This window comes from Syngnathus typhle, linkage group LG3 (genome assembly GCF_033458585.1).
Source record: "Syngnathus typhle isolate RoL2023-S1 ecotype Sweden linkage group LG3, RoL_Styp_1.0, whole genome shotgun sequence".
Classification (NCBI taxonomy): Eukaryota; Metazoa; Chordata; class Actinopteri; order Syngnathiformes; family Syngnathidae; genus Syngnathus; species Syngnathus typhle.
In genome coordinates, this window is record NC_083740.1 from 3,313,728 (window position 1) to 3,339,127 (window position 25,400).

The 25,400-nt window shown below is 45.1% G+C and overlaps 2 protein-coding genes across 4 annotated transcripts; both read left to right on the forward strand.

The window, feature by feature from the left end:
- The first annotated feature begins 135 nt into the window (after window positions 1-135).
- LOC133151573 (extracellular serine/threonine protein kinase FAM20C-like) lies at window positions 136-25,352 on the forward strand. Of its 3 annotated transcripts, none has more exons than XM_061274732.1 (11): window positions 136-1,648; window positions 1,779-2,225; window positions 2,494-2,669; window positions 3,056-3,134; window positions 3,352-3,444; window positions 3,629-3,744; window positions 3,902-4,034; window positions 4,098-4,207; window positions 24,657-24,738; window positions 24,816-24,875; window positions 24,940-25,352. In XM_061274732.1, exons 2-11 carry the CDS (start codon window positions 1,783-1,785, stop codon window positions 25,193-25,195), a joined length of 1,548 nt encoding a protein of 515 aa, XP_061130716.1. In that variant the 5' UTR covers window positions 136-1,648; window positions 1,779-1,782; the 3' UTR covers window positions 25,196-25,352. The 3 variants fall into 3 exon arrangements, with proteins under 3 accessions (XP_061130716.1, XP_061130715.1, XP_061130717.1); XM_061274731.1 differs by having other exon boundaries at window positions 3,854-4,034; window positions 24,940-25,350; XM_061274733.1 differs by lacking the exon at window positions 136-1,648 and having other exon boundaries at window positions 1,783-2,225; window positions 3,854-4,034; window positions 24,940-25,351.
- On the forward strand, window positions 4,219-24,411 carry LOC133151572 (dynein heavy chain domain-containing protein 1-like). Its single transcript, XM_061274730.1, has 45 exons — window positions 4,219-6,057; window positions 6,120-6,323; window positions 6,563-6,772; window positions 6,963-7,085; window positions 7,154-7,357; window positions 7,424-7,534; window positions 7,683-7,839; window positions 7,941-8,195; window positions 8,378-8,518; window positions 8,599-8,707; window positions 8,822-9,042; window positions 9,118-9,361; window positions 9,447-9,604; window positions 9,791-9,916; window positions 10,000-10,276; window positions 10,527-10,651; window positions 10,732-10,930; window positions 11,006-11,097; window positions 11,190-11,373; window positions 11,811-11,936; window positions 12,013-12,110; window positions 12,194-15,101; window positions 15,178-15,268; window positions 15,361-15,520; window positions 15,587-15,866; window positions 15,948-17,223; window positions 17,308-17,395; window positions 17,471-17,582; window positions 17,660-17,846; window positions 17,937-18,039; window positions 18,111-18,239; window positions 18,343-18,534; window positions 18,614-19,033; window positions 19,177-19,597; window positions 19,685-19,792; window positions 20,257-20,433; window positions 20,522-20,700; window positions 20,804-21,790; window positions 21,866-22,034; window positions 22,148-22,228; window positions 22,442-22,640; window positions 22,718-22,809; window positions 22,898-23,044; window positions 23,111-23,730; window positions 23,800-24,411. Exons 1-45 carry the CDS (start codon window positions 5,765-5,767, stop codon window positions 24,178-24,180), a joined length of 13,164 nt encoding a protein of 4,387 aa, XP_061130714.1. The 5' UTR covers window positions 4,219-5,764; the 3' UTR covers window positions 24,181-24,411.
- Window positions 25,353-25,400: the final 48 nt, after the last annotated feature.

Sequence of the window (25,400 nt, forward strand, 5' to 3'; positions counted from 1 at the left end):
TTTGTTGACAGGACAGAATAGTCTCGTTTTGTTCTAAGGCAGCTGGGAAGTCACGCCGAAGACAGTCATTAGCGACTTCGTGGAGCGTACGTTGTCTTGTGTTGCGGCTGCATTTAAAAAAAAAAAAAGTTAAAAAGCGAGCTCGTCACCGAGGAATACCGAGCCGCCGGCTAACACGATGCAAGACTCTTCCAGCAAATACAGAGGAAGAAACTCAAAGAGATCCCTCCCGACGTAACTCGACGAGGACTAACAAGACGAGCGCTTTTCATCATCAGCCAGAGAGAAGACAAACAAAAAAGTTGCAGGGGTCTGACTGGAACAAAAATATTCCGCAACTATGTCGGTAATAAGCAGGGTATAAGTTTAGCAGCATGGTGTATATATATTTTTTAATGGAATTTTGTCAGAAACTCAGAAGGAATTTCTTTCAACATAACATTTCACAAGTTTTCCCCGAGCACAAGGGCATCGTGACCCACTGAAGTTGTTGACAGAATGAGTTTAACGGACCCAAACATGCAATCAGGTCACTTTGCACTCTAACCACAAACAGAAAAAAAATATAGCGTTTGATTACAAGTTTGAAGCCTCCTGTGATGCTAACACAGCAAGAGTTGAAAACGTCTCTAAGGTCAAGATATTTTCTGACCTCCGTAATCTTTGAACATAAATCGCCCCAAACACCTGAAAAGTGATTATCCAACTGCTCAAAATATGCAGCTAGCGCTAGTACATGCTATTTGGACAATATCAACTCGGGTGAGGATTCCAGCAACCCCCCCCCCCCCCTAATCTCATTTATTATTAATAAAAGCCCTTCTTTAAATATCGCCTCCCACCGCTTTTGTCACTTCACTGTTAATTATTCATCGGTGGAGTCACACTTCAGGCCACAGCCAGGGACCTGTTGGCACGATTAGACGGTTTTGAATCTCAAGCACAGTTTTTGAAATCCTCAAGTATTTTAAGATTCATTTTGGCACCCAAAAAGTCGAAACATTTTTCCCCAGCTGACACCTGAACCACAATTTCGAGCTCGGTTCACTGTTGCCACGCACTGCGTCCTCATTCCACGTTTCCATCGAGTTTGAAAGCTGAGCGCTGTATCTTAGCAACCACCTCAGCACCTGAAAATGAAGGTTGCAGCACCTTCTTAGTGTTTGCATGAGTGTGCGTGGGGGCGAGTGAAAAGACACAGGTGGGGAAAAAAAAGAAAAAGTAGAGCGATGGTTTCAAAAGTCACCTCAGGATGGAAAGAAATTGCAGCAGAAACGACCGTCGGGCCGGAACAGATATGAATTTTTCATCGGAAAGTTACTGCTTAGCTCTCTTTTGTGAAGATTTAGAAAACATCATTTAATATTCATATGAGTCTGCTGCGCCTTCCATAGAAAAATTTCAAAGATTGTTTAAAATACACCAGCAGGGGACGTAAAACAAAAACAAATAAAGCATCACAGCAACAGTCCTGATGGAGTCTCTGCCAATTCTGAAAGTTCAAACTAGTGTATTGAGTAAGACCGCGTTAACCTGGCACTCTGTCCAGTCTGGCACAATCCAAACAAATAGCTAAAGACTAACCCGCAGCTGATACCGAATATTCCTTTTCAACTTCAGCAACGTGGGGGGAAGCTCAATCAAAGAAGTAAGTTTCCTCTTTTTTTCCTTCATGGATGTTGAAATATTCTTTGTCTTAAGTTAAATGGTTTGCTAGCTCTGCTAGGAGGAATTCTCTATTTGCTTTACCCCATTTGTCACCTTCTTTGTATACCCAGAAAGATGATGTGGAGAATGCGTCGTCGCTCCAGGGCGATCTGTCTTTCCTTGGCACTCGTCTCCATTTTCTTTCACCTCCTCCTGGCTTTTGTCTCGCTTTCCATGTACCGGCAAGCCTGTGACCCCCCGATACCGACCAGCATGACCTTCTCAAAACACCTGGCAAACAAAAGCTTCACGGCCGTCGCAGTTTTAACTGAGTCACCTCTTAAGAGAGATTCTCCAGGTGTCAAGGGTCGTGGAGGAGCACCTCTGGACAAATTCCAAAGTAGAAGGATTGGACTGATAAAAGCGTCTTTTGTTGATCCTCTTGGGTCCAGTCTGGCGAAGCTTCAGGCGCTGTTTGAACACCCTCTTTACAAAGCGCCCATGTCAGCCATTCAACAAGACGATATGTTGTTGAGGGTTCTACCAAAGATGAAGTCTGAGAGGAGCTCCCAGATGTGGTCAGTAGTCACACTGCCGAATACCCGATTTAACGTCTATCCGATTTTTCATCTGAGGTCAAATGACACATAGTAACTCGGAAGTGTCAAATCCAGGTCTAAAAAGTAAAACATAATTTGACTCCAGGTAGGTGCTTCTAATCAACCGAGCTGGCAGGTAAGGTAAACAATGATGGTGAGAAGGGAAACATCTCAAACATTTGAGGACCTGAATTTGACACCTATAATCCAAAAGATCCTAAAATGGCAGAACTCCAAATGTCTGCAGGGTGAGTGCGAGCCAGGAAGGTTACGAAAACGTCCGCTGGAACACCAGCGGCGACAGCCATCCCCCCTGGCTACGCTTTCACCTGACCATCTCCCGCTGGCAGCTCTACCCCCATCCGGACCCCAACATGGAGTCTGTGATCCAACAACTCGCCACACACCGCATCGTGAGCGCAGGTAACCATGTGACCCGCTTAATGCTGCCGCTAAAGTCGAGACGGTTATAAGTGGATGGGTTCATCTGAAGAGGGTTACTAAAAAAAGAATGGTATGAAATGCGATGCCAGAGCCAGCACTGGAGGTCAAAGGATGTGCGTCCTTGGAGGACAGATTGGACGGAAGGATTTTGTATAGTAGCTGACACTCGCAGTTTTGGAGTGATTCCACTCTTTTTGACGCTTAGGCTTTTAAGAACCTTCAACCGAGGATTGGTACCGGGCTTTACGTTCATTAGCTTCACACAGCTATCATGATCATTCCAGGTTGGGTTAGCAAAGTATCTTTCGAGTTAGATGTCTTACATCGTAGCGTCGCTGATAACGCTCTCATCTTTATTCTTCTAGTGCAGAAAAGCGGCGGTACACAGCTGAAGCTGGTGATGTCATTTCCAAATTATGGCCAGGCCATGTTCAAACCCATGAAGTGAGTTGATAAGAGCAAAATTGACATTTAGAGATGATAAAAAAAAAAGCTAAAGAAAATCCATCTTCAGATCATTCAAAGATCTTCAGAGATTAAATAAAAATACCACAGAAAATCGATTCCGTGATCAATTCCCACGTCCTCTTCAGTCACCCGTGATTGACAGCAAGCAATCAAAATTGGACTAATAAACGGTGTCTCCAATCTGTGCTTGCAGGCAGGACAGAAATGATGAAACTAACTACAACCTCTACTACTTCTCCGACTTTGAGCGACATAATGCAGAAATTGCCGCCTTTCACCTGGACAGGTAGGACGTAATTCCAATTTTTCACATCCCGCACAGAAACCACCAAATTGCCTGTAATATCAAGACCGACCTGTAAGAGGCAGCATGGTGCCGCAGGGCACGCAGACTTGCAAAGAAGAGTCATACTGTAATTTCATCATGTGTCTCAGCCTGTCACTCATCTGTTTATGTCTTCACACTGGAGGATTCTGGGCTATCGGAGGGTGCCCCCAGTGGTTGGGAGGAAGGTGGATGTGGTCAAAGAGATTAAAGACATCACGACGGATCACAAACTGGCCCGGACGTTTTTCAACTCCCCCGGTAGTCCTTGGGTTAACATTTTACTTCTACACTATGTGATTAGGTAGTTCCGTATGTTCCTCCAGCCATTACTTCTCATGGCTCTCCATGCTCTTGTGGCTCCCCCTAGTGGGCAATGTGTGCTTCTACGGTCGGTGCTCCTACTACTGCTCCACAGAGCACGCAGTGTGCGGCCGACCTACGGCCCTGGAGGCCTCGTTGGCCCTCATGCTGCCCGATCTCTCCCTGGCTACCCGGAGGAGCTGGCGATCACCCTGGAGACGCTCTTACAGCCGCAGCAAACTGGCAAAGTGAGCGCATAGATGGTATGCAGAAGTTTGAAACGGGTTGTCAGCAAGTGAAATACATTTCAGATGGGAGACGGAACCAGATTACTGCACAACCATCAAGAAGACGGCGCCCTATGACAAAGGCACAAGGCTGGTGGACTTCATTGACATGGTCATACTGGACTTCCTGATGAGTAGGTTCATATTTATATTATATATTTAATTGATAAGTGTGTCTGTATATATATTTGTTATATGTATATTAATAGGCATTCTTTTTTCTCATCGTGTGTCGTGGGGTTCACTAATATCAATGAAAGGGGACAAATCTAAATTAAACAATTTAAAAAAAGATAATGCCAAGCAGAGGAATTTGAAACGCTCTCAAAAATTGTCAATAAGTCACATCCCAATTATAAAAGGGTGTCTACAGTTGGTATTATTTATTATTATTTAATTTATTTGAATTATTAGATTTTGATTTAGTGTGGAAAAGGGTTTGAGAACATTTATATTTAGTCTCTGACAACCTGACATCTAACGGAGATGTGTTGAATTTATATTCTAATATGGCACAGAAATTGTCAAAAGGTGGTGAATTTCAATAACAGAAAATTAACCGATCATAACTTTTTTATGACATCTTCATGAAAACATACTTGAAAGACTATCTAATACCTTTAGTTAACAGTGAGTACTTTAAAGAATAATAACAGAATGGTATAATTTGATCAATTGTCTACCTGACGGTCCTTCTGGTGTATTTTGTCATCTTTTTCGTAAGACAAAATGTAGAAATTCAAATTACAAAATTCAAGGGCAAAGCCCAAATCGTGACGATGCGGTGACGTTCAATGTCAAGCAAAGAGCTCCGGATTTTCGACTTCTGCGTGTTGCCGTGGTTACTTCTATGCAGGTAAAAAGAAAGCTTCTCAACTCCTTACACTATCGACCACTTTCATGACGTTGTAAAACGACAAAAACGACGAAATTGTCCATTTCGCAACCCTACGTCATTGTCAAAGAATTTAAGGGGTCTCCAAAGTGTAAGTTCTGGCTTTTCCTTAGTACAATTACTCGTTTCATCAGGTAATTACGTCATGTGTGTTCGCTAGCTTCAAGCTAGCGAACAATTTTTAGCTAGTTTAATCAATATAACTTTAGCTAATTAAAAGGAAACGTTTATTAGAAATGTTGGGTTTTAAAATTAAATTCACACTCTTCATTTTGATTGTCACTTGTAAAGTGCACGTGCGAGTGAATTTCCCAATATTACAAAAAAAGTAAGTAAGTAAGTAAGTAAGTAAGTAAGTAAGTAAGTAAGTAAGTAAGTAAGTAAGTAAGTAAGTAAGTAAGTAAGTAAGTAAGTAAGTAAGTAAGTAAGTAAGTAAGTAAGTAAGTAAGTAAGTAAGTAAGTAAGTAAGTAAAACGCCCCTTGTTTTAACATTACAATAAATTATGACTGACAAATTTCATAAAATTGAACATATTTCTGTTATTTCATTATTTTATTGTCATTTAAGTTGGGTATCGCTAAAGTGGTTGATCACAGTATTGTCAGTGTCAAGTGAATTTTGTAGTTAGCAAGCAAAATTATTGCCATGTTTATAAACGAGACTTGGACTTTTTATTAATCACTGTGTTCCTCCTTCACAAGATCAGAGAAAAATGTGAAACGATCCAGTTGGTGAAATTTGCTGACGATATTGGCGCAGCATGTTCGCTGCCACTTCACAGGGACGAGTCCCACCATGGAACCTCTGAAGCGATCAACAGACAGCGGGAAGCCGCAAGCTAAGCCAAAGAAAAAGGAAGCGTCTACCATTGGCAGCAGTCTAGCCACTTTGCCGCCACTATGGCCTTCTTCTGCATCCGCGCTGCGCAGGAGCCTTTTCGATCCCTCCTCCATCATTGGTCCTGCAGAATCTCCTGCTGTGGCTCAAACCGGATCAGTAAAAGTCCTGTCAGAGTCCAAACGGAAAGAAGGATTTCAGTCAGGAGCATCAATATCCTGCACGGACTTACCTTATGAAACGGCAAAGAGGTATTATAGCGCCGGGGAAATTTCAAACATCAATTCACGTCTGATTTTAATCCCTCATTCAGTTTGCCAGTTAAAGATGAATCCAGAGTCAACATGCGGGACTTAATCAGTCTTCCCGCCATTGTTGTGGGCGTCTCTCCTGAAAGTTCTTGTGCCTCAATTCGAGTGCAATTAGCAGAAACGAAATGGATGGAAAACCACTCAATGACGGCCTCCGAATCATGCAATGACATCCCCGGTAGGACTGCTGATGAATCTATTCACAGGTAAATAAGAGCACATGGGAAATGAAATTTGAATTTATTCATGACAAATATGTCTGTCTATGCCAGTATAGTGAAAGGTAGAAAAATGATATGCTCTTCCACAGATGGCAGAAGGTCCAAACAACCTTTTGCCATTCATATGGAAGTCAGCTCTGTGTTTGATTAAACTGGGTCCGATTTGAAATACATTTGTGTATGGTGAATTGATTTCAGAATTCAATAACGTCCTATTCATTCAGTTCTACAGAAAAATCTGCATCAAGAGTCACAAGAAGAGACTTGTTCAATCTTCCTTCCATCGGTCCGAGCGTTTGCCCTGGAAGCCCTCATCTTTCAGGATCCCGGAAATCCGTCACAGAGATAAAATGGAGTGAGAAACCAAAACAGAAGTCCTTGTTGTCATCCGCTGACATCTCCGTCATCGCGATGGATGAAGCCGCAGCGCAGAGGTCCCTTACACAATTAATTAGGAATCTTTTTTAGTCTTTGACACGTATTAAATTTTCAAAAACCGTGTGATCCATTCCCAAAACTTCTTTTCTTATTTCTCTGTATTTTTACGGCGTACAATATGAAACTGTTATTTTTCTTTGTTCAAAAAACAATAACAATAAAGTCATTCTATTTTTTTTATTTTAGGGCAGCGCTTGTTGAAAAAGTTCCCATTACCGGCATGGAGCTGGTGCAATTGTTCCTCAAGCAAAGAGAAGTGGGAGAACTAAAAGTGTTTTACTTGAAGGAACAAGCGGGTGGCTGGTACAGGTACAGCTTGGCTTTTCCAAACTAACTGCTAGCGTACCGACATACCTTTGTTGTCGCTTCCACCTAAGACCCTACAACCTGCGTGTGGTCCCGGCTGGCGAGGCCGGTTCCGAGCACTACGTCTTCTCCTCCACTACGGTGCTGCATGTCACACAGTCGGGTTACGGAGGACTGGTCTCTTTGGAAGAGTGGCACAGGGAGTCGGTCCTGTGGACAGCTTTGCAGGCAATCCCCTTCTTTCGGGATTTCACTCTGCGAAATGCCGTCAGTCTGTAAGTGTCGCACGTGAACGCCTAATGTTGTGGTCGGCGTTGGTATGCATTTGTCTTTTGTTCTAGATGGTTTCGAAACGTGCGTGAGATTGTTTACAAGCGACGATTTGAAGTGGTACGGAGCCAACTGCTAACAAACATCCCCCAGTACAGAAACGGCATCGTCCTTTTGTCCAGGTCGGTCTCAATCTTTGCAGCGGGCGGCTAAAGGTTTTAGACTCAACCGCAAGAATTAAAAAAAAAAAATCAGGATTCATAACCAAAAAAATACTCCTCAACATGAACTACTTGGATTAGCACGACTAAGAATGTACTTTTTCTACAGAACGATAGAGGAGCTGAAAGCGACACAGTTGCTACCTCTGGATGAGTCCAAATCGTACACGTTGTTGGAATTTCAGAAAGTTCTGGAGACGTGTATGGAAAATACTCGGAGCAGTTTAAAGCAGCTGGCGCAATTTCGCATAGGCATTCTGAAGAAGGTATTCAAATTAGAAAATATCCAAAAATCAAATAGACTTGGGAGCTCCATATTTCGCCCCCATGTTGGAGGAAACAAATTGAGTCGTAATGTTCTCTCCAGGCCAAAGAGGAGAGTTACAGGGTCCTCAAAGAGCTTCAGGAGCACCTCCAGTATGCCGACATGCCACATCATTGTTGCAAGATCATGCATCTGCACCAGGCCCACCTTAATGAGCTGCAGAAGGACTTTGCGCACGCAGAGAACGTCCTGCAGAAGCTGGCCAACTTTGCTGCTCTCGTCAATCACATTATTGTGCAGAGTCTTGTCACCGTCGTCCAGCAAAATATGTCGATGTTCCTCCGCGACGTTCTGAAGGTAACGTAAAGCTAAACCAGATCAACCGTTCCTGAAACCAGCGTTAACAGTATTGTAGATTTGAAATTTAAACAAAATGTCTACTTGCTTGAATCATTTGTTTACTACAACGCATTTATGAATTGTTCGGAATCGTAGTCCTAAATCCAATATGTAGCCTGAATATTTTTTGTCTTCATCAGAGAGAGAATCCTCACAATATCTGCCTCTTCCAAACTGATCTTCGTCTCGGCGCTGGTCAGCTGACTCTCGATCCACCTTTACATCTCTTCCGAGAAATACTCACTCGGGCGCTTTTAACTGCCGGTGACTCCATAAGCCAGGTGACTTCCATGTTTCCAAAAAGATGTACTGCTTTCTGACCTGCACATTTATAATTGTCTTTGTGACTTCCTTCTGGTAGATGTGTGACTCCTGTGGATTTTTCCTGGAGGTCAGCAGCCCCCTTGATTGTCAGGATGAATCATCTGACCCAAACTGCACTCCATATCCTGTTGACATAGACACTCAAGGTACTTTTTGAATTAACAAGTTGAGGCTGATGTGCTTTTTCACTAAGCTAAGCTAACCAACTTCAACCAATCTCCCAAGTTTCTTCAGTTTCTTATTATGTCATACCTTTCCAGGTGAGCTAAAAGACAACAATGGAATGCCTGGTCTTACGCATTATAGCTGTTGTCAATGGATCAGAGAACAGCGCCCCCATTGGAAGCTGATGATGATGACCGTGGAGGGCCACAGAATGCCTGGCTCATATTACCGTCTATCTGAAGAACAACTCATGTGGTACATTACCATCAACGACGTGGGCAAGCTGATCAACAGAGAAAAGTCTGAGCTGATGCAGGCAAGCCAAGAAAATAGCGCCGTTGTTACCTAATAGGTCTTCTTCTTACTTTTTTAATTTCTTCTGTTTGGACAGGCAGCAGAGTCTGAGATCCAACAGATGTTAACATGTTACACATGGTTACTGGATGTCCACGTATTCATCAACCAATGGAGTCAAGCCTCTTTAGAAAATATGAAGGGTCAACCTGCTTCACTGTATTGCCAACTAATTACCAAGCTACGAAGGTGGCTTGAAGAAATCCATGCTGCTCCCTCATTCATCTCGACATCCAACCAGCTATTTATTATCCACTACACCCAAATGAAGGAGCATCTAGGTCTGCTAAATGGCACCGAAATTCGGCGATACATATTTGGTGCAAATGTACCAAAATGTAATAGCATAGTTTTTTTTTTTTCCAGGGCAGCAATTGAGTTTGATAGAAAATGAAGTACAGGAAGAGTTAGTGAAGCAAATGAAATTATGCACAGGGAGCTTGTTGAAGGACTTGGAGGAAGGTCTCGCTGCTCTCAAGACCGAACCCAAAGACTTGCATGACCTGCCAAAATATGTCGATGTGGTATGGATACCTCCATCTCGATTTCTTTTTCTTTCTTTCATTTTTTTTTTTTTTTTACCCGTATATCATCTTTCATTTTTGAGGTGGGGTGGGGGGGCAGTAATGAACATGTTGAATATGCAATTATGTCAATATTTTATTCATTTATTTATCAATTATTTATTTACCAGTCAAATGTCTCCTCAGGTGTGGAAGTCTGTGAACATGTTGCCGGAAATGCAGACACGTTTGGAGTACAGTCGCACCCTCCAGGACGGTATTTGCCTTCATTATAGAGAGATGACCATCCAGGAACTGACTTTGTCTCAAAAGGTACAAAAAGGAAATCTTTTGATATGATTTTCATCTCATTTTTGCACACTACCTTAATAATTTGCTTGTTCTCCTATATTTAGATGTCAGACACGTGGGATTGCTATTATTCCCACTTAAAGCATGCAGACAGCACGTTGCGTTCTCGCCTTCCCACCGTGGCTGCTGCACTGGACACGATGTTTCCATGGATGGCTTCCGACTTAAGATGTTTAGTCTCTTACGCTACCTCCGGGCAATTTCTCGATCCGCGTCAAAATGCCGACAAGGTGGTTTCCGAATTGAATTATATGAATCTTCGTGTGGAAAAGGCCACCTCCAATCTGGAGCTGTTGTCTAAGACTGGTGAAATATTCGTAGGTGAGAACAAACTGAATTATTTTTATTCTAGTCTATTAATCTAGATTTTAAGTCAAGTCAAGTTTATTTGTATAGCCCTAAATCACAAACAGTCTCAAAGGGCTTCACATAAACAAAAATTGACAATGATTCTCAAAGCATCCCCTGATCTTAAGCTCCCAATACAATTTTAAAATTGTCTGTATTTATAAAAAAAAAAAAAAAGCTAAATCACACCCGCTAAAATTGATGTCATTTTTTTTTTTTTTAGAAAATCCTGTGGACTTGTCTGATCTGACTGACATTCCGAAACTTACTGCCCGTAAGGAGCTCTGGGAGCTAACAGCTCTTTGCAGACAATCTTTACACAGATGGAACAAGTTCCTGTTCACTGAGGTAAATTTAGAAACCGAGCTTTGTTTTTTTTTGTAATTGAGCCTGACTGGCAACGCTCCATAAAATTCTCCTTATGGTAGCTTGCATTGTCACAAGCTCAAGAGCAAATCACTCAATGGCAGCAGCAAGTTGCAAAGCTAGCAATCATCATACCCGCCGACGACGCAGTGCTTCGGGAGACGGCGGAAACCATTGACGATTTAAGTTGCCGTCTTAAAATCCTGGCCGGGTTTCGGAGCCCGACGATCAAACCCAAACACCGGACCACATTTTTCCGAGGCCAGTACCTGATTTGCGTTGTTAATCTGCTCTGAGATGCTCATCAAGTTGAAATGATCTTTTCCACGTCGACAGGTATCGGGTTACGGCAAACCTCCGATAAGAACGCAACTCTGGCGCAGCTTATTTTTCAACCGTTTGACCTTCACCGGGAACTGATCAACAAGGTGGGAAAGAAGTTGTTGAAGATGAATTGCAGACATAAATACACTGCAAGTTTTCCTTTGGTGCCAGTCAGTCAAGCAATGTTGCCTTTCAGATATGTAGTGATGCGAAAAAGGAGAATTCCATGGAAAAGACATTTCAAAAAATTCAACAGGCATGGACGGACCGTATTTTCCTGCCCCATACCTGTACAGGTCCTCGTTGCAATCTTGCTGAGCCACAGGTATTGGCAAAGACTTCCTCTTCTGACGGCTTATGCGATGCCAGAATTATTATTGGTAAGACTTAATTTAATCATGAGGCACGTAAAGTACCGTATTTTCCGGACTACAAGGCGCACCTAAAAGCCTAAGATTTTCTCAAAAGCCGACGGTGCGCCTTATATATGGACCAAATTCCTAAATTTAAACTGGCCCGAAGCATTGTGTCATAAAATCAATCATAAGTGGCCTGCTGAAGACTATGAATCATGAATCAAAAAGACTATGGATCATTATTTTGTGATTATAAAGTAATTGGTTGCATCTGAAGTTGAAATAAAAAAGATAAAATGGAGAATGATTTGATTTGGATTAAAAATCTGACATGATGCATTAGTGGTGCGCCTTATAGTCCGGTGCGCCTTATAGTCCGGAAAATACGGTAATCAAAAGCAATTTTTCTCTGTGTGCGTGATTGGATTTTTTTAATCTTTTTTTACTTTTGCCACACCCAGGCCTAGAATTTCTCTTCACTGACCTAGAAAAGGATTTAATGATTTTGACAAACATGCATCGGTCACGGCACAGTGTTGACTTTAGGTTACACGTGGAAGAGTGGATGCACATACTTCAAGAACTTGGTAAATATTTTCCTCTGTAGTAGCTCCTGTATTCAATTTTTAGGGTTGTTATTTCAAAACTCTTCTGTCCATATAGAGAAGTTGTTGCATTTGTTTGATATCTACCAGCAAGAATGGATCTTCCTAACCAACATATTTCAAGAAAGAACCTTAGCTGTTCAAAGATGGGATTTGGTACGTGCCAAATTTCCATTTTGCTGTCCGAACCCAAAGATCTCCAATTCAATGAAAACCACTTTTTTTTTTTCTTCCCCTAGCTGGCACAATTCCGATCGGTCGATGAGCGTTTCAAGACCATGATGAGGTTCAACTCATCTCACCCCAATGTGTTGAATCTTGTTCGTCCCAAAGCAGGAATGGAAAATCCTCATGGCTCGAACCTCTGCCAAATTCTCCTCGACGATCTGTCGACATTGAACGCTATTGCCAAGCAGATGGCAAACCGTCTCCACGCTCGCTGCAAATTATTTCCCAGACTTTACTTCCTCAGTGAGATGGAAGTAGTGGAACTTCTCTCTTTACAACCGACACCCGTATCTCTGTTACCCTTTGTACGGAAATTCTTCAAAGGGGTTCAGTGGCTGGAAGTGGAGGATACATCTGTCACGGTGGAACCACCTGACACACCAACTCGGGTATTTGGGGTTTTTGGCAACCTCCGGGAGCACGTGAGCTTCCTTTCTCCAGTGGAACCCAATCGCAATGTTTTGATTTGGTTGAGTAAGTTTCAGGATCAACTCAAGTTCACCATGGAACATCTCCTAAGTCAGTGCGCCGATGAACGAAAGCAACTCGAACGGAACCACCATCAAGACTCTAACGACTCTCGTGGACACGTTTCGCCTGTGCTCGATATGACATTGAAATATCCTCTTCAGTGTCTTCTTGTAGCAGAGGAGGCGGTCTGGTGCAGTGAGCTTCATCAAGCTCTCCAGGACTCAAGCAACGTTAAGATAAGTCGGATGAAAGCGTTCAACAGTGCACAACTGGAAGATTTTTGCCAGGCCACAAGGGACGCGGTCGCAAGGTCGAACGACGACGGAGAACTTTCCAAATACTCAATGACATGCTTGCGTGCTTTAGTCCTCCTTCGAATTAAACATGCGCAGCAACTAACACAACTCACGCACGTGCAGTGTCAGCCGGCGTTATCTTTCGAGTGGCTGAGTTCTCTCAAGTACTCCATAAGCTCAGAAGATCAGAGTCCCAATGATGATCCGAAATGTTATGTGGACATTTTAGGCCACAGACTCGAGTATGGTTATGAGTATTTTGGTCCGGAAGACTTTGGAATGGTGCATACTCCCTGCACAGATCGAGTGATATTGGGGATTCTCCTTGCCGTGAAGAGCTATAGGTGTGGATTTGTCAATGGACCTTGGTCTTCAGGGAAGACAAATACCGTGGTCCATCTCGGCAAAGCATTGGGGAGACATGTTGTGATGCTAAACTGCTCTCCAAACATGAAGGCTGATATTTTTCAAAAGATGCTCCTCGGTGCTCTTTTGACAGGTGCCTGGTTAGTGCTGGACTCTGTGGACTTGTTGCTTCAAAGTGTCCAGGCATCACTGGCACAACACCTTGAGGACATTTACCAGTCTTTTGTCGGATGGTCAACAAAGAGGAACGAGCGCGGAAAGATGCTATTCTCAGGGATCGGCACTTCCGTTAGCCCCAACTACGCAAGCGTTCTGATCTCATCCTCGGGAATTTCACAAAGTTTGCGATTTTCAACCAGACCTGTGACATTGACCTGTCCCGATAACAGGATCATTGTGGAGATACTGCTGACTTCCTTCGGTTTTAAAGAGGCCAAGTGTTTGAGTCGACGTCTGGTATCCCTCATCGGCATCAGCAAGGACTCGCTCTGTCTGCCTCACTTTATGACCCGAAACCCGAGTAGCCACCTTGTCATTCTGCAGAATATCACATCTGCCTCCAGGAAACGATTCAAACAAATCGTCCGAGATGAGAGATTTTCAGGTAGGGCCAGGCAGTCCTTTGTATTACGAACGATCCTTAAATCTCCCGAAAATGAGAACGCCGACCATCTGAGTGAGGATGAAGAGCAAGCCATCTTCCCTGGATTATTGGAGGAAATAGCTGTTGTCCAAGCGATTCATTCAGTCTTATCACCATTGATGCATGCGCCAAAGAAAGTCTCACACTTCAACTCCATCGTCGAAGAATTGTTTCCTATCGCGTGTCAGTTCCCTTATATTCAACAATATACTCAAGATGAACCAAACTACCAACTTCGAGAAGCCGTGTCAGAAGAACTAGATCAGCTCCTGCTGCACTCTGACTCTGAAACTATTTGCCAAGCTCTTACACTCTACCAGACCTTGAGTTTCTCTCACGCAGTTATTCTTCTCGGACCCAGCGGAAGTGGAAAATCAACCTGTTACAATGCTCTGGCAGGAGGCCTCGGTCGCCTTGCAAACAAAACAGAAGATCAAGATGAAAACGTGGATACCACCGAGGCAAAACTACCGAAAGCTGCTTCAGATTGGAGCTTTGTCAACACCGTGGTCTTATTTCCAAACGCCATGTCCCATGAGGAATTATTTGGTGGATTCTGCGATGAATCCGGCTGGCAAGATGGAGCTGTGACCAAGGCGTTGAGAGATTCCGAAAGACGCAATTCTGGAAAATTCGAAACGCGCCAGTCGAGTCGTACGACCAAATGGTTGGTAATGGATGGAGAGCCGTTCGGAAAACCCTGCTGGCTAGATCACCTAAGCACGCTGAGTGATCTTGCAAAGCCATTTTTAAGCCTCCCATCTGGTGAAACTATCACGTCGCCTAAATCACGATTCAAGTTCCTTGTGGAGACCACCGACTTAAGCGACGCGAGCCCCTCTGCGGCCACCCGCTGCAGTCTTATCTACTTTTCCGGCACCGATGTTTGGAAGTCGGTGTGGAAGAGCGAAATGGATTCTCTCCGTTACGGGTTCACGCTGGATCAAGCGACCCTGGAAATGTGGACTCAGCTCTCAGAAGATCTTTTCTCCAGCACTCTCAATTTGTTGAAGAAGATTCGGAATAAAGGTCAAGCCTCAGCGGACGGCCTGGCCGAAATCACATCCTTCGTTCGAATCCTTCGTGCCCTCCTGCATCATTTTACCAGCAAACGGAACAGCAATCAAACCTCGGCACAAAAAGGTACTTGCAAATCTACAAGTATGAAAATATCCGAATGATTTCACACGTTATTTACTTTTGTCGACGATTATTCCAGCAGATAAACCTCCAGGCAGAGATTTGAATATCAATCAAGATCTTTTTCTATTGGCTTATATTTGGGGCTTTGGCGGGCATCTCCATCCTCGGTAGGTCATCAATTCATGTTCTTACGACCTTACATTTGGAATATGCAAAGTCCAAGCGACTTATTTTCTTTGACATTTTTTTTTTTTTTCAGACTCTGGCCTCAGTTCGACACCGTTGCCCGCCAAGCACTGCTCGACAGTCGATCTCAAATTGCGGTTCCGCACGTCGGGACTGTCTTTGAGTTCTTCTTTAATATCGATGACAAGATCTACTCTAACAATACTTTATTGACAAAGTACATCACTCCCAAGGTTAGTTTTGAACGATTTATCACCCATACCGTATTATCAAAATTAATTATCACCGTCTTCACACAGCACTGGAAATATACCTGCCTACTTTCCGTCATGTTGGAGGCAATTCAGCCGGTGTTGGTGGCGGGAGAACCTGGTTCCGGAAAATCGACCGTCTGTAACACCTTGCTGTGTTTTGATAAGCCACACATTAAAGTCCCAGCTAGTTCTATGCAGGCACCCACAGACTTGCGCCATTTGCTGTGTGAAATTAGCTTCCAGAAGAGCTGTCAAAAAAACAAAGGGGTCATGGCCAAACCAGGTCTAACGCTTTACGTGGATGACCTGCATGAGACGCCTCGCGGTGAGTCAGTACGCTTACCAAATAACTTTTAACGGGCGGGGCGATGTCCTGAATTTTAATCCTCATGTTCCTTTTCAAAAGATGTGACTGGGAAGACTTCCAAAATCTTAGAGACTCTCCGCCAAAGTATTTCTAAAGGAGGAGTGGTGGCATTTGATTGTGACCACTTCAAGGTGCTCAGTCCTGGATTCATCAGCTACCTGGCTACCTGTTGTGTCTTTGAACTGGACAACCCCCACGTTAGCGTAATATCGTCCAGGCTGTCGCGTCTCTTCTCCGTCTTTGCGCTTCCCAGCTCGACCGCAGAGACGATATTTTCGATTCATTCGCCTCAGCTTAAACTGTGGCTCAGGGACGCGCCATTTCTCCCCAGCGTGTCGGACACGATACGTTCCATCATCAACGCCACGGAGAATTTGTATGAAGATGTTTGCAAGAATTTCCAGCCCACTCAACAAAGTCCTTATTTTTTATTCTCTCACCATGACCTGAAGAAGGTATTTCAAGGGATGTCCTTATGGCAGCCAGTCCTTCCAAAAGCAGAGCCGCTTAACCCGAAATTCAAATCGAAATGTTCCCCGGTCCCTCAAGAGCCTTTAGCCATGGAGCTCAGCATTCTGCATCTCTGGACCCACGAGTGCATGCGTACGTTTGGTGATCGGATAAGCTCGGAGGATGGAAGAAGTAAACTGCAGTCGCTCATCACCAAAGCAGCAACTGCTCACTTTCGAGTGCAATCTAACCTCGATATGGAGACAACGTTTCTTCAGCGCTTGCTGGAAGCAGCGGCGAAGCTTACGTACGGCCCGGAGTTTATTAGAAATCATTTCCCCGTATTCAAGCGGAGCTCATATCAACCACAAAATGTCAGCGCGCTGATAGAGAACCTCTTGTCACACCTTGACGTGAAAGACAAAGAAGATGTTGATCGCCACTTTGCATTCGAATATGCTGTGCACGCACAAAGGATGTGTCAGATGTTGCATATTTTCAGGGCTCTGCTAATTCCAGGAGGTCACGGATTGCTAATGGCCTCAGGTAGTGGCACGGGGCGTAAAACCACCGTTCGTTTAGCAGCCTACGTCTCAGGTTGCCACCTGATGGAGGTACACGCCGGTAACCAAAGTCAATTGAATACGATTTTAAAACGAGCTGGGAATCAAACTCGAGTTCGCCAAATCGAAACCATCATACTGGTCCATGAGAATATCAGCTCCTCTGTTCGAGAAGAGCTATTGGTAGCCCTCAACTCCTACCCGGGGCTCTACACAGACCAGGAGCTGGCCAAGCTTGTTTCAAGGGTGACCGCTGTGTATAAAACAAAAAAATTCCTCTTGGACAGCTGGATTTTCGACAAGTAAGGAACAAGTCTTGTTCGTTTCGAACCCAAAATTGCCACTTCTGCTTGTATAGTGGTGACAATGAATCTATTTTTAAACAGGTACTTGTGTCAAAACCTCCGTGACGTGCATGTTTTCATCTTGATGCCCGCCCTCGAGTCAGACAGCCGTGGAAACAACGAACAGAAGGTTTTTGAATCGTGTGTTTTGCTTGCACGACTTTGTACGTCACTGTAAATGGGTCACGGTATTTTTGTCACCTAGGCACAAACCACCAAAGCTCTCAGCCTTTGCTGTGTGGAGATGTACCAGCCTTGGTTGAGCCAGTCTTTGGCAGAAGTTGCTATTCAGCACCTGAAAAATATTTGTCAAAACTGTAAGTTAAACATCATTTTGTTTCTGTTAAGCGGTGATGATTGCTAAAATAACTGCAGATCTACCCCCCCACCTCAGTGAAACTACAAGGCTCGCCAGCTGGCTTGGCCGTAGCAATGGCGGGAATCCACCAGTCTGCATATCAGTACGCTCTGGTCCTTCTAACGACGCAGCCTTTTAGTCCTTATACATATATGGCCTTCATTTCTCATTTTGGTTACATCTGCAAAGTTCTGCACGATGAATTGGAGAGCCGATCCAACAGGTTGTGATTTTCCAAATATTCACAATTTGTGTTGAGATTGAGCTTCAATGCTTTGTTTTCTGATCCATGGTGAATATTTGGTTTGTACAGGCTTAACACTGCTCTGTCTCATTTGGATGCATTGGACAACCTTGCCAGGAAGTACAAACAGGAGTTAACTAGAATGCAGGGAATAGTTGCCGAGATACAGAAGGTAGAGGTTACACAACTCGAAAAGTGCACGTTTGTATGTCTTTGCAAATATTTTTCTTCTTCTCCTTTCAGCGTGTGGATGAGCTCCTTGGAGCCATAGAAGACCAGAAACATTTGCTTCAAAAAGCTGAAACCAAATGTGCTAAACAGGAGAAGAAAATTCAAATCCTGGGGGACCGGATCGCTGAATCCGAGAACGAGGTGACGAATGAAATAGATTTGCAACACCTCACTGATGACACAATGCTTTGGTCATAAATGAATTTAGAGATACTGATTCTTTCCCTCTTTTTTTTTTTCTCAGCTGAGTCCATATTTCCAGGCAGCGCTCGACGTGCTCCATAGTCTGGACCCATTAGACCTCGAGGAGGTGCGCCACTATCGAGATCCGCCTGATGGGGTGGTGCTGGTCATGGATGCCGTTCTTCTGCTTTTCGAGCGGCCCTTTGGCTGGGCCAATGCAAAAAGACTCTTTTTACACTACAACGTGTATAAGGTATCTTTTCCAAAGCAAATGACACGAGATCATTTAAAGAGATCTTTTTAAGTTTCTTTTTTTTCCCCCCACCGCCCAGTGCCTGGTCCAATTTGACTTCTACACTCTGATAGACGTCCAAATGCTACAGTTGGCCGAGTTAATTAAAAACCCCATCTTTGTGCCGGAATGCATCCGGGAAGTGAGCAAGGCCTGCGAGACTCTATGCCGTTGGATCCTTTCCGTCAACAATTGCGGTACGAAGATATACCAACTGATGGTCAGGAAGCAGCTGGACCTCATGCTTCTAAGGGCCCAAGATCAACTTGAGCAGATCCAAGACCACATGGAGGGAATAAAACGTTGTCTTAAAGAGCTTGATAATGATCTCCAGCCTGTGCTGCAATTGCTGTCCGAGAAATTGCTGCTGCTACACAAAGCTGAAGCCTTGGAGAGAACCGCTGCTAACGCTGTGGAACTGTTGTCGAGACACGCAAGAGTGTGGAGGGATCGAGCTCGGGTAACTCAGAACATACACAAAGACATCGTGTTTTGATTTGGGCTGATGACATCATTGGGGGACCGTGATAGCAATCATCAATCAATGAAAGGTTATTTGCATGGTGAGTAGATGTGTGGTCATATTTTTTTGTTTCCCTTCAGGAAGTACAGCTGCAGAGACAAAGCTTACCGGGAGACGCCATCTTCCTGGCTGCCATCATCTCCTATTTCGGCCCCTTCTCAGCTGATGTACGCACCGAACTGCTGAGCAAGTGGAGAGCGTTGTACCGCACAGGAATCATCGATCCGAATCCCAGAGATGCCAGAAGTTCCCTGTTCACCTCCACCGCCGAACCACCTCAGCTAACCTCGGGTTTTCCCGTCGCTCTGTCCGAAACGCTGCAGCCACTCCTGTGTCGGGCGTTGGGTGTGAAAGCGTGGCCGGCGCATGAGACCTTAACCACCAGATTGGTGTTGAAGCTGTTGCTGTGGGGCTGCAGGAGGAGTTGGGTGAAATACTGGCCACTACTTGCCGACACCAAGCATCATCTGGAGATCAACTCCAAAAATGGGGTCATTACAGGTTGGAGTCGGTTGTCTATCCTCATTCCAGACCATTACAAATGGAATCACCATTTGAAATGCTACCGAACTCTTTTCTGTTCCGAAGGCGAAACAGGAGACGACGACACTCTGGGGAAAGAATTTGAGTGTGATATCGTGGTTTGCGCTGATGATCCAAAGCTAATGTGCAAGTTGGACCTGGCTGCCGAGAAAGGTAACGAATCGTTACGCGGTATGACTTTTGAATTGAAAAGTTTTGAAATTGGGAATACCCATGAAAATTCAGAAGTTAAACCAGTATTAAGATTAGAACTTGTGATGGGCTCACTATTGGGTGAGCAATTTTATTTGTACAGCACCATTCCTACACATGAGGAAACCCACGCACTTGAATGAGGTCAATGCGTAATTAAGATGAAATAAAAACATTAAAAAATCAAGTATACTTCTTGAATTGCATTGGTACAGCGTAAAGAATGGTAAAATATTTAGCAGTCTCTTCCATGTCCAATTCTTTTTATATCATTATTACATTTTGTTTAATAATGTATACATACAAACCCTGAAATAGATAAATTAGCATATTGGAGGTGTAGTCCAATGAATCCACCTTTAGAATTTAATCATTGTTTTTCATCATCAATCATTTTCACAGCTCACACCTTATTTTTATTCCAGGCATGAAAGTCCTGGTTACTCACGTCGAACGGGTTCCAGTCAGTCCACAGTTTCTCGCAACTTTGGCCCGTCCCGCTGCAAGTTGCCCCCCAGGCTCAAACCAGCCTGCTCAGCAGACAAACCCAGACTTCTGCCTCTTGCTCAGCACCCACTACCCCGCCCGACTGCTCAGTAGCGGTAGGAAGCCTCAACTAGAACTTCACCTCTTGGATGAAAATGTGGATTTCAAAAAGCCGGTTCTTGATTGTCCTTTCTCCCTCGTCAGCTATCCATCCATCCATACTGGCCCAGGTGGATGTGGTTGACCTCGCGCCAAGCTCGGATCAGGTCCAGGAACTCATGCTGACGCAGCTATTGCAGTCGGAGTGCGAAGCGCTGATGACTCAACACCTGCGGATACAGAATGACAAGCAGCTAATGCGGAGGAAGCTGGTCACGGAGCTGGTGAGTCGGGCGGGCGTTTCCACGACGACACTTTTCCGATCTTCGGTGACCTCATCACGTTTGTCTCCCGCGAGAGAGCTGACAGGACGCCATCTTTTTTCAGGACTCTGTGATGGATTCCGTCCTGCAGTCCGATACCACCCGAATGCAAACCCCCGAGTTCCTCTCGCAATTGGTCAAAGTCCGGGAAACAATGTCTTACGCTCAGACGGAGTTACAGCTGGTGGATGAGAGGCAGGAGTTCCACGCGCCCTTGCTGGTCGCTCCTCAGCAGTTGATCAAGCTGGCTTGGCTCTTCTACCAGGCTCTGCAGGAGGTGTCCCGCCTCTCCCCCGCCTATTACTTTCCATTATCTGCCTTCATGGCAGTGATGCAGGAGGTCTTTGCCCAAGAGGCCAGTAAGCTCATGAAGTATGGCACCGGGACGGTGTTAGGGGGGGTAATACCCGAGATAAGGAACAAGATGGTGGGCAAATTGATCTTCTACTATAGGCCGTGTCTCTTTAGGAGCCACGGTCCAGTTTTCAAGTTGTTGTTAACTCTGGCCGTGATGCAGACCAACCAACTTTGCTCTCAACCGGAGCGGACGGCCTTACTCATGGGATTCGCAGATACTCATGGGATTCCTCCAGCGGCAGGTTCCTCAAAGGATCATTTGATATCCCCTCAGGTTGACTCTGACCTCCTCTGTTTAGAGAAGATTCCAGACTTCACAGGTCTGACCGCTTCTCTGACCTCTTCATGCGAGGAGTGGCGAGAATACCTGCGCTCGCCTTCCTCCGTCGTAGCGGGACCGCCCCCATGCGACTCTCACTCCCATCTGTCCTTGATCCAGCGGGCTCTCCTCGCAAAGACTTTGCGGCCTCACGCCACACAAGTGCTAGCGGAGGCCATGGCGGCCCGCCAGTTTCGCCCACCTCGCCACTCAGCACCTCACTGCGCCAACCCCGGGGCTCTTTACAGATTTCTTGTGGACCATAAGGGACCTATCATCTTAACGTGGCCTTCTCCATCCAAACACAAGTGGACAAATATTCAGCCTGTCCACTTAGTGAAGCTCTTGGCCTCAACGGCAACAGATACAAAGGAGGTAGGCGTAACGGATGTCGTATTGAGATGTTGTTTTTTTTCCACATTTTTAAAACAATTATTATTTATGCTCCAGGTGAAAGTCATTTCCATGGCAGGACTTTGTGACAGTGACTTCATCCTCTTTTCTATGGAAAAATCAATCAGAGAAGGTCACTGGTTAGTTTTGAACAATTGTCACCTGCTGGAGCATTGGGATGCTAAAGTCGTGGCACGATTCAATCAGCTGTTTTCCCCTTATGGAGGTAAGCAGTTTAAAGACAGTTTGAAGACTTTGCAAAGTTTAAAGCAGACGTTCACAGTGTTTTTTTTTTTTTAATTATTTTATTACACCCTCTGTCTCTTAATTTTCCCGCAGCTACAAAGCACATAAATAGTCCTCATCCAGATTTCAGAGCTTGGTTTCTGACTGAAGAAACTACCCAGACTTTCCTACCCGGTAGGTTCGATATTGACCCCCCTTTGGGGATCTTTATCTTCACCCCATGTCACAAAATAATGGATACATTTGCAGGGACATCTAATCGTCAGACCTTTTTGCTGCCATAAACAAAACGTATCCGCCCCTCTTAAATAAATTGCAGCTGTGTGTCGATTGTCGCCTATTTGTCGCATTTGCCCGTGTTGTGATAATGATGTCAATGGAATCCAGCATCGGTGCGAATGCATGGCCTGCCTCTGGTTTGTGACTGCTCCTGGAACCTGAAGGAAGAGTTGAGCTGCTCCCTGCAATATCTGTCGGGGAGCCCGGCCGACGACACGGAGCTCCTTCTGCGCTGTGCAACCTTCCACTCTGTGTTGCTACAGAGAGAGGCTTACAAATACTCGGGCCAGGCCAGAATCTACAGCTGGTGAGAACTGGAAACGTGTTGTGAGTGTTTGCATTGCTTTTAAATATTTCTATTTTGTCACTTATTCCCCCATGAAGGAGCCAGTCAGATCTTGTAGCTTTGGTGGATGCCCTCGTTTCTTCCGCCAGTCTGTGTCTTGACAAGATTAAAACTTTACAATACATTGCAGGTGATGCAACACAGGGGCAAAGACATATTCCCTGAATTGATTTTTCTTAAAAATGTATTGAATAATTTTGATTTTTTTTAATTCCTAGTCAACCTTGTCCACGGCGCCCATGTTCTGGACTCTGCGGATTCCGAGGCGGTGCAAAACATTGTCGAAACCTGCTTCAGCGCAACGCCACCTCAAGCCAGCGGACCACACACGCTCGCCAATATCATCATCAGCACTGAGCACGGCGGTAACGTGACGCCGTTTTTCGCCCGAATCCACTTTTTCCATGATCGAAAAGAATTTTCGCCTTTAGATTTTGCCAACCTCCAACGAAAGCTGGACGGACAGCTGCTGCTGCGTGCCGAGGACATCAGCGAGCCTCTTCTGTTGGGTTTCAGCGCCGACGTGGAGGCTGAAATGGTCAAAATCAACAGTCGCAATCTGAACAAGATGCTCCAGGCCTCCCAGACTCCTCCCGGACTCGCCGCGCGTTCCAGCAGTGCTTTGGCGACTCTACCAGAACTTAGCCAGGCCAGAGAGCGTCTGCATGCGCTGCAGGATTACCTCACGCAACAAAACCAAACCCGAGCGAGAAACGCCGGGGAGGTTTTCCAGAGTCCCCTTTATGACTTCCTCCTATCAGAGTGGCACGAGCTGAGCGGCTCGGCGTCCTCGCTCCTTTCTCGCCTCCGACAGCCGCTTCGATACCTAACGGAGACGTTCCTGTCCCTCCCCACGCTCACCGCATTGTCGCGTTTGCAGAGACGGGCGGAGCTACTCAGCGCTTACCTGTGGCGCGATAACGATTCGGCACCGCGCGCCGCCTACCGCCTGTCTGCTTTCGCCCATGCCAAGGGCTTTCTGGTGGCACTGAGGAGAAAGGCAGCACAAGTGAATCACAAGTACATCAGTGATATCGCTCTGCACCTTGAGGTAATGCTAATCGCCCCTAAAATGCAAATACCATTATCGCTGTGGATCACGTTCTTCTCATCCTTCCAGGTTCGCGAGGATCCATTATTCACCCCCCGTCCAAAGGATATGGTGGACTTGTGCGACCTGGAACTAAAAGGAGCATCGTGGGACGTGGACAGGACCGCCTTACAAAATTCCCTCTCTCCACAGTCTTACTCCATGCCTCTCATTTGCATCAAGGCGCACGTGAAAGACGCTCACTTCCCACGGCCACGGAACACCGATGAAGTTTATCATTGTCCCATTTATCTGGAGGACTTGGAGACCGGAGAGGAGGGACGAGATGATTTGAACATCATCACAACAGTTCCGCTTCCTACCGAGTTAGAGCCTTCCTTGTGTAGTTTGCGGAAGGTTCGCCTTGTGAGCCGGCTTTTTGATTCAAGGGCTTCCTGTAAAGATCTCTGAGCACTATCTAGCCAAAAAGTTGGGTCAAATTGGTCCCTTTTTAACCTACGGTTGGGTTATTTTTTAACCCAGCTGTTTTTTAGAATGAAGAAGTGACAATCTTTTTACAGTGGCGAAAGATACAACTGAAATGTTTTTTTTATTGTACCATGTGATACATTCAAACACGAAATATTTGCTCTTATACATTCCTCCATGTTGCTTATTTATTAAAAAGGTTTGTCTTGTCTTCATGATGACCGACGGCCATTTTGTTTGATTTATTACAAAGTAGCAGAGACGTCGCTGTACATCTTGGCACTTTGTTCCCTTTGTCGGATCATTCATCAGCTGAGGCTGGACCTATTCCAGTTCACAATTCTTCCATTTTTTATTTTCAAATGTCCACAGTGTGGCACAAATTGAGATGCAAATGTTCAGATTGATGAATGATTCATTTTAAACAATGGCTGGTTAAATTCTGACTCATCTTCTAGGCAACATGGACAGACACCACTACGAAACATTTGAGAAGTTCGGCAATGACACCTTCCTGTTACACCTTGACAACGGCCGGGCGTGAGTGCAGTTCTTTTCCTCAAATGTCTGTCACTGGTTGGCCAAGCAACTCTGCTGTCACTGTGTTGTCAATGCAGATTCGGGCGCCACTCCAAAGACGAGCCGTCCATCTTGGTGCCATTGGAGCAGTGTTGCAGGTATTTGTGTGTGTATGTATATATATTTATATATATAATATATATATGTATGTGTGTATTCTAGAATCCGCCGTTCCACCTGGCTACGGCTGCGCCTCCTGTCTCTGCCGCAGTATCGCCTCAGCGATGTCATGCGGGCCTCGCTTTCCCACGATCCCCTGCACGGCGTGGCCCCGCTGCTGACGGAGCCCCACCTTTCGGCCCTCGATCGTCGCTTGAAAACCATAACGGATGCCGTAAGTCGTTGCCTGGAGAAGCAAAGTGAGGGCGGGGTCGACGAGGTCATATACGACGACGTCGGCCAACTGGAGGTTATGTGAAGTCTTGCTGCGGTGCGTTTTAAGCGATTGAAAATGAATGGACTGTTTGAGGGGCCCCCAAAGGCTCCTGGATGGGGTCTTCTGCGGTGTAAAGTAGCTTTGAAGCCTCCATGTTGCTCTTCCAGCTCTGTCACCGCCATTTTAATGTGTACAATAAAGCCGGTTGTTTTCCTCGCCGTCGCAGCTCGTTGGCCGTCCTCTGCCT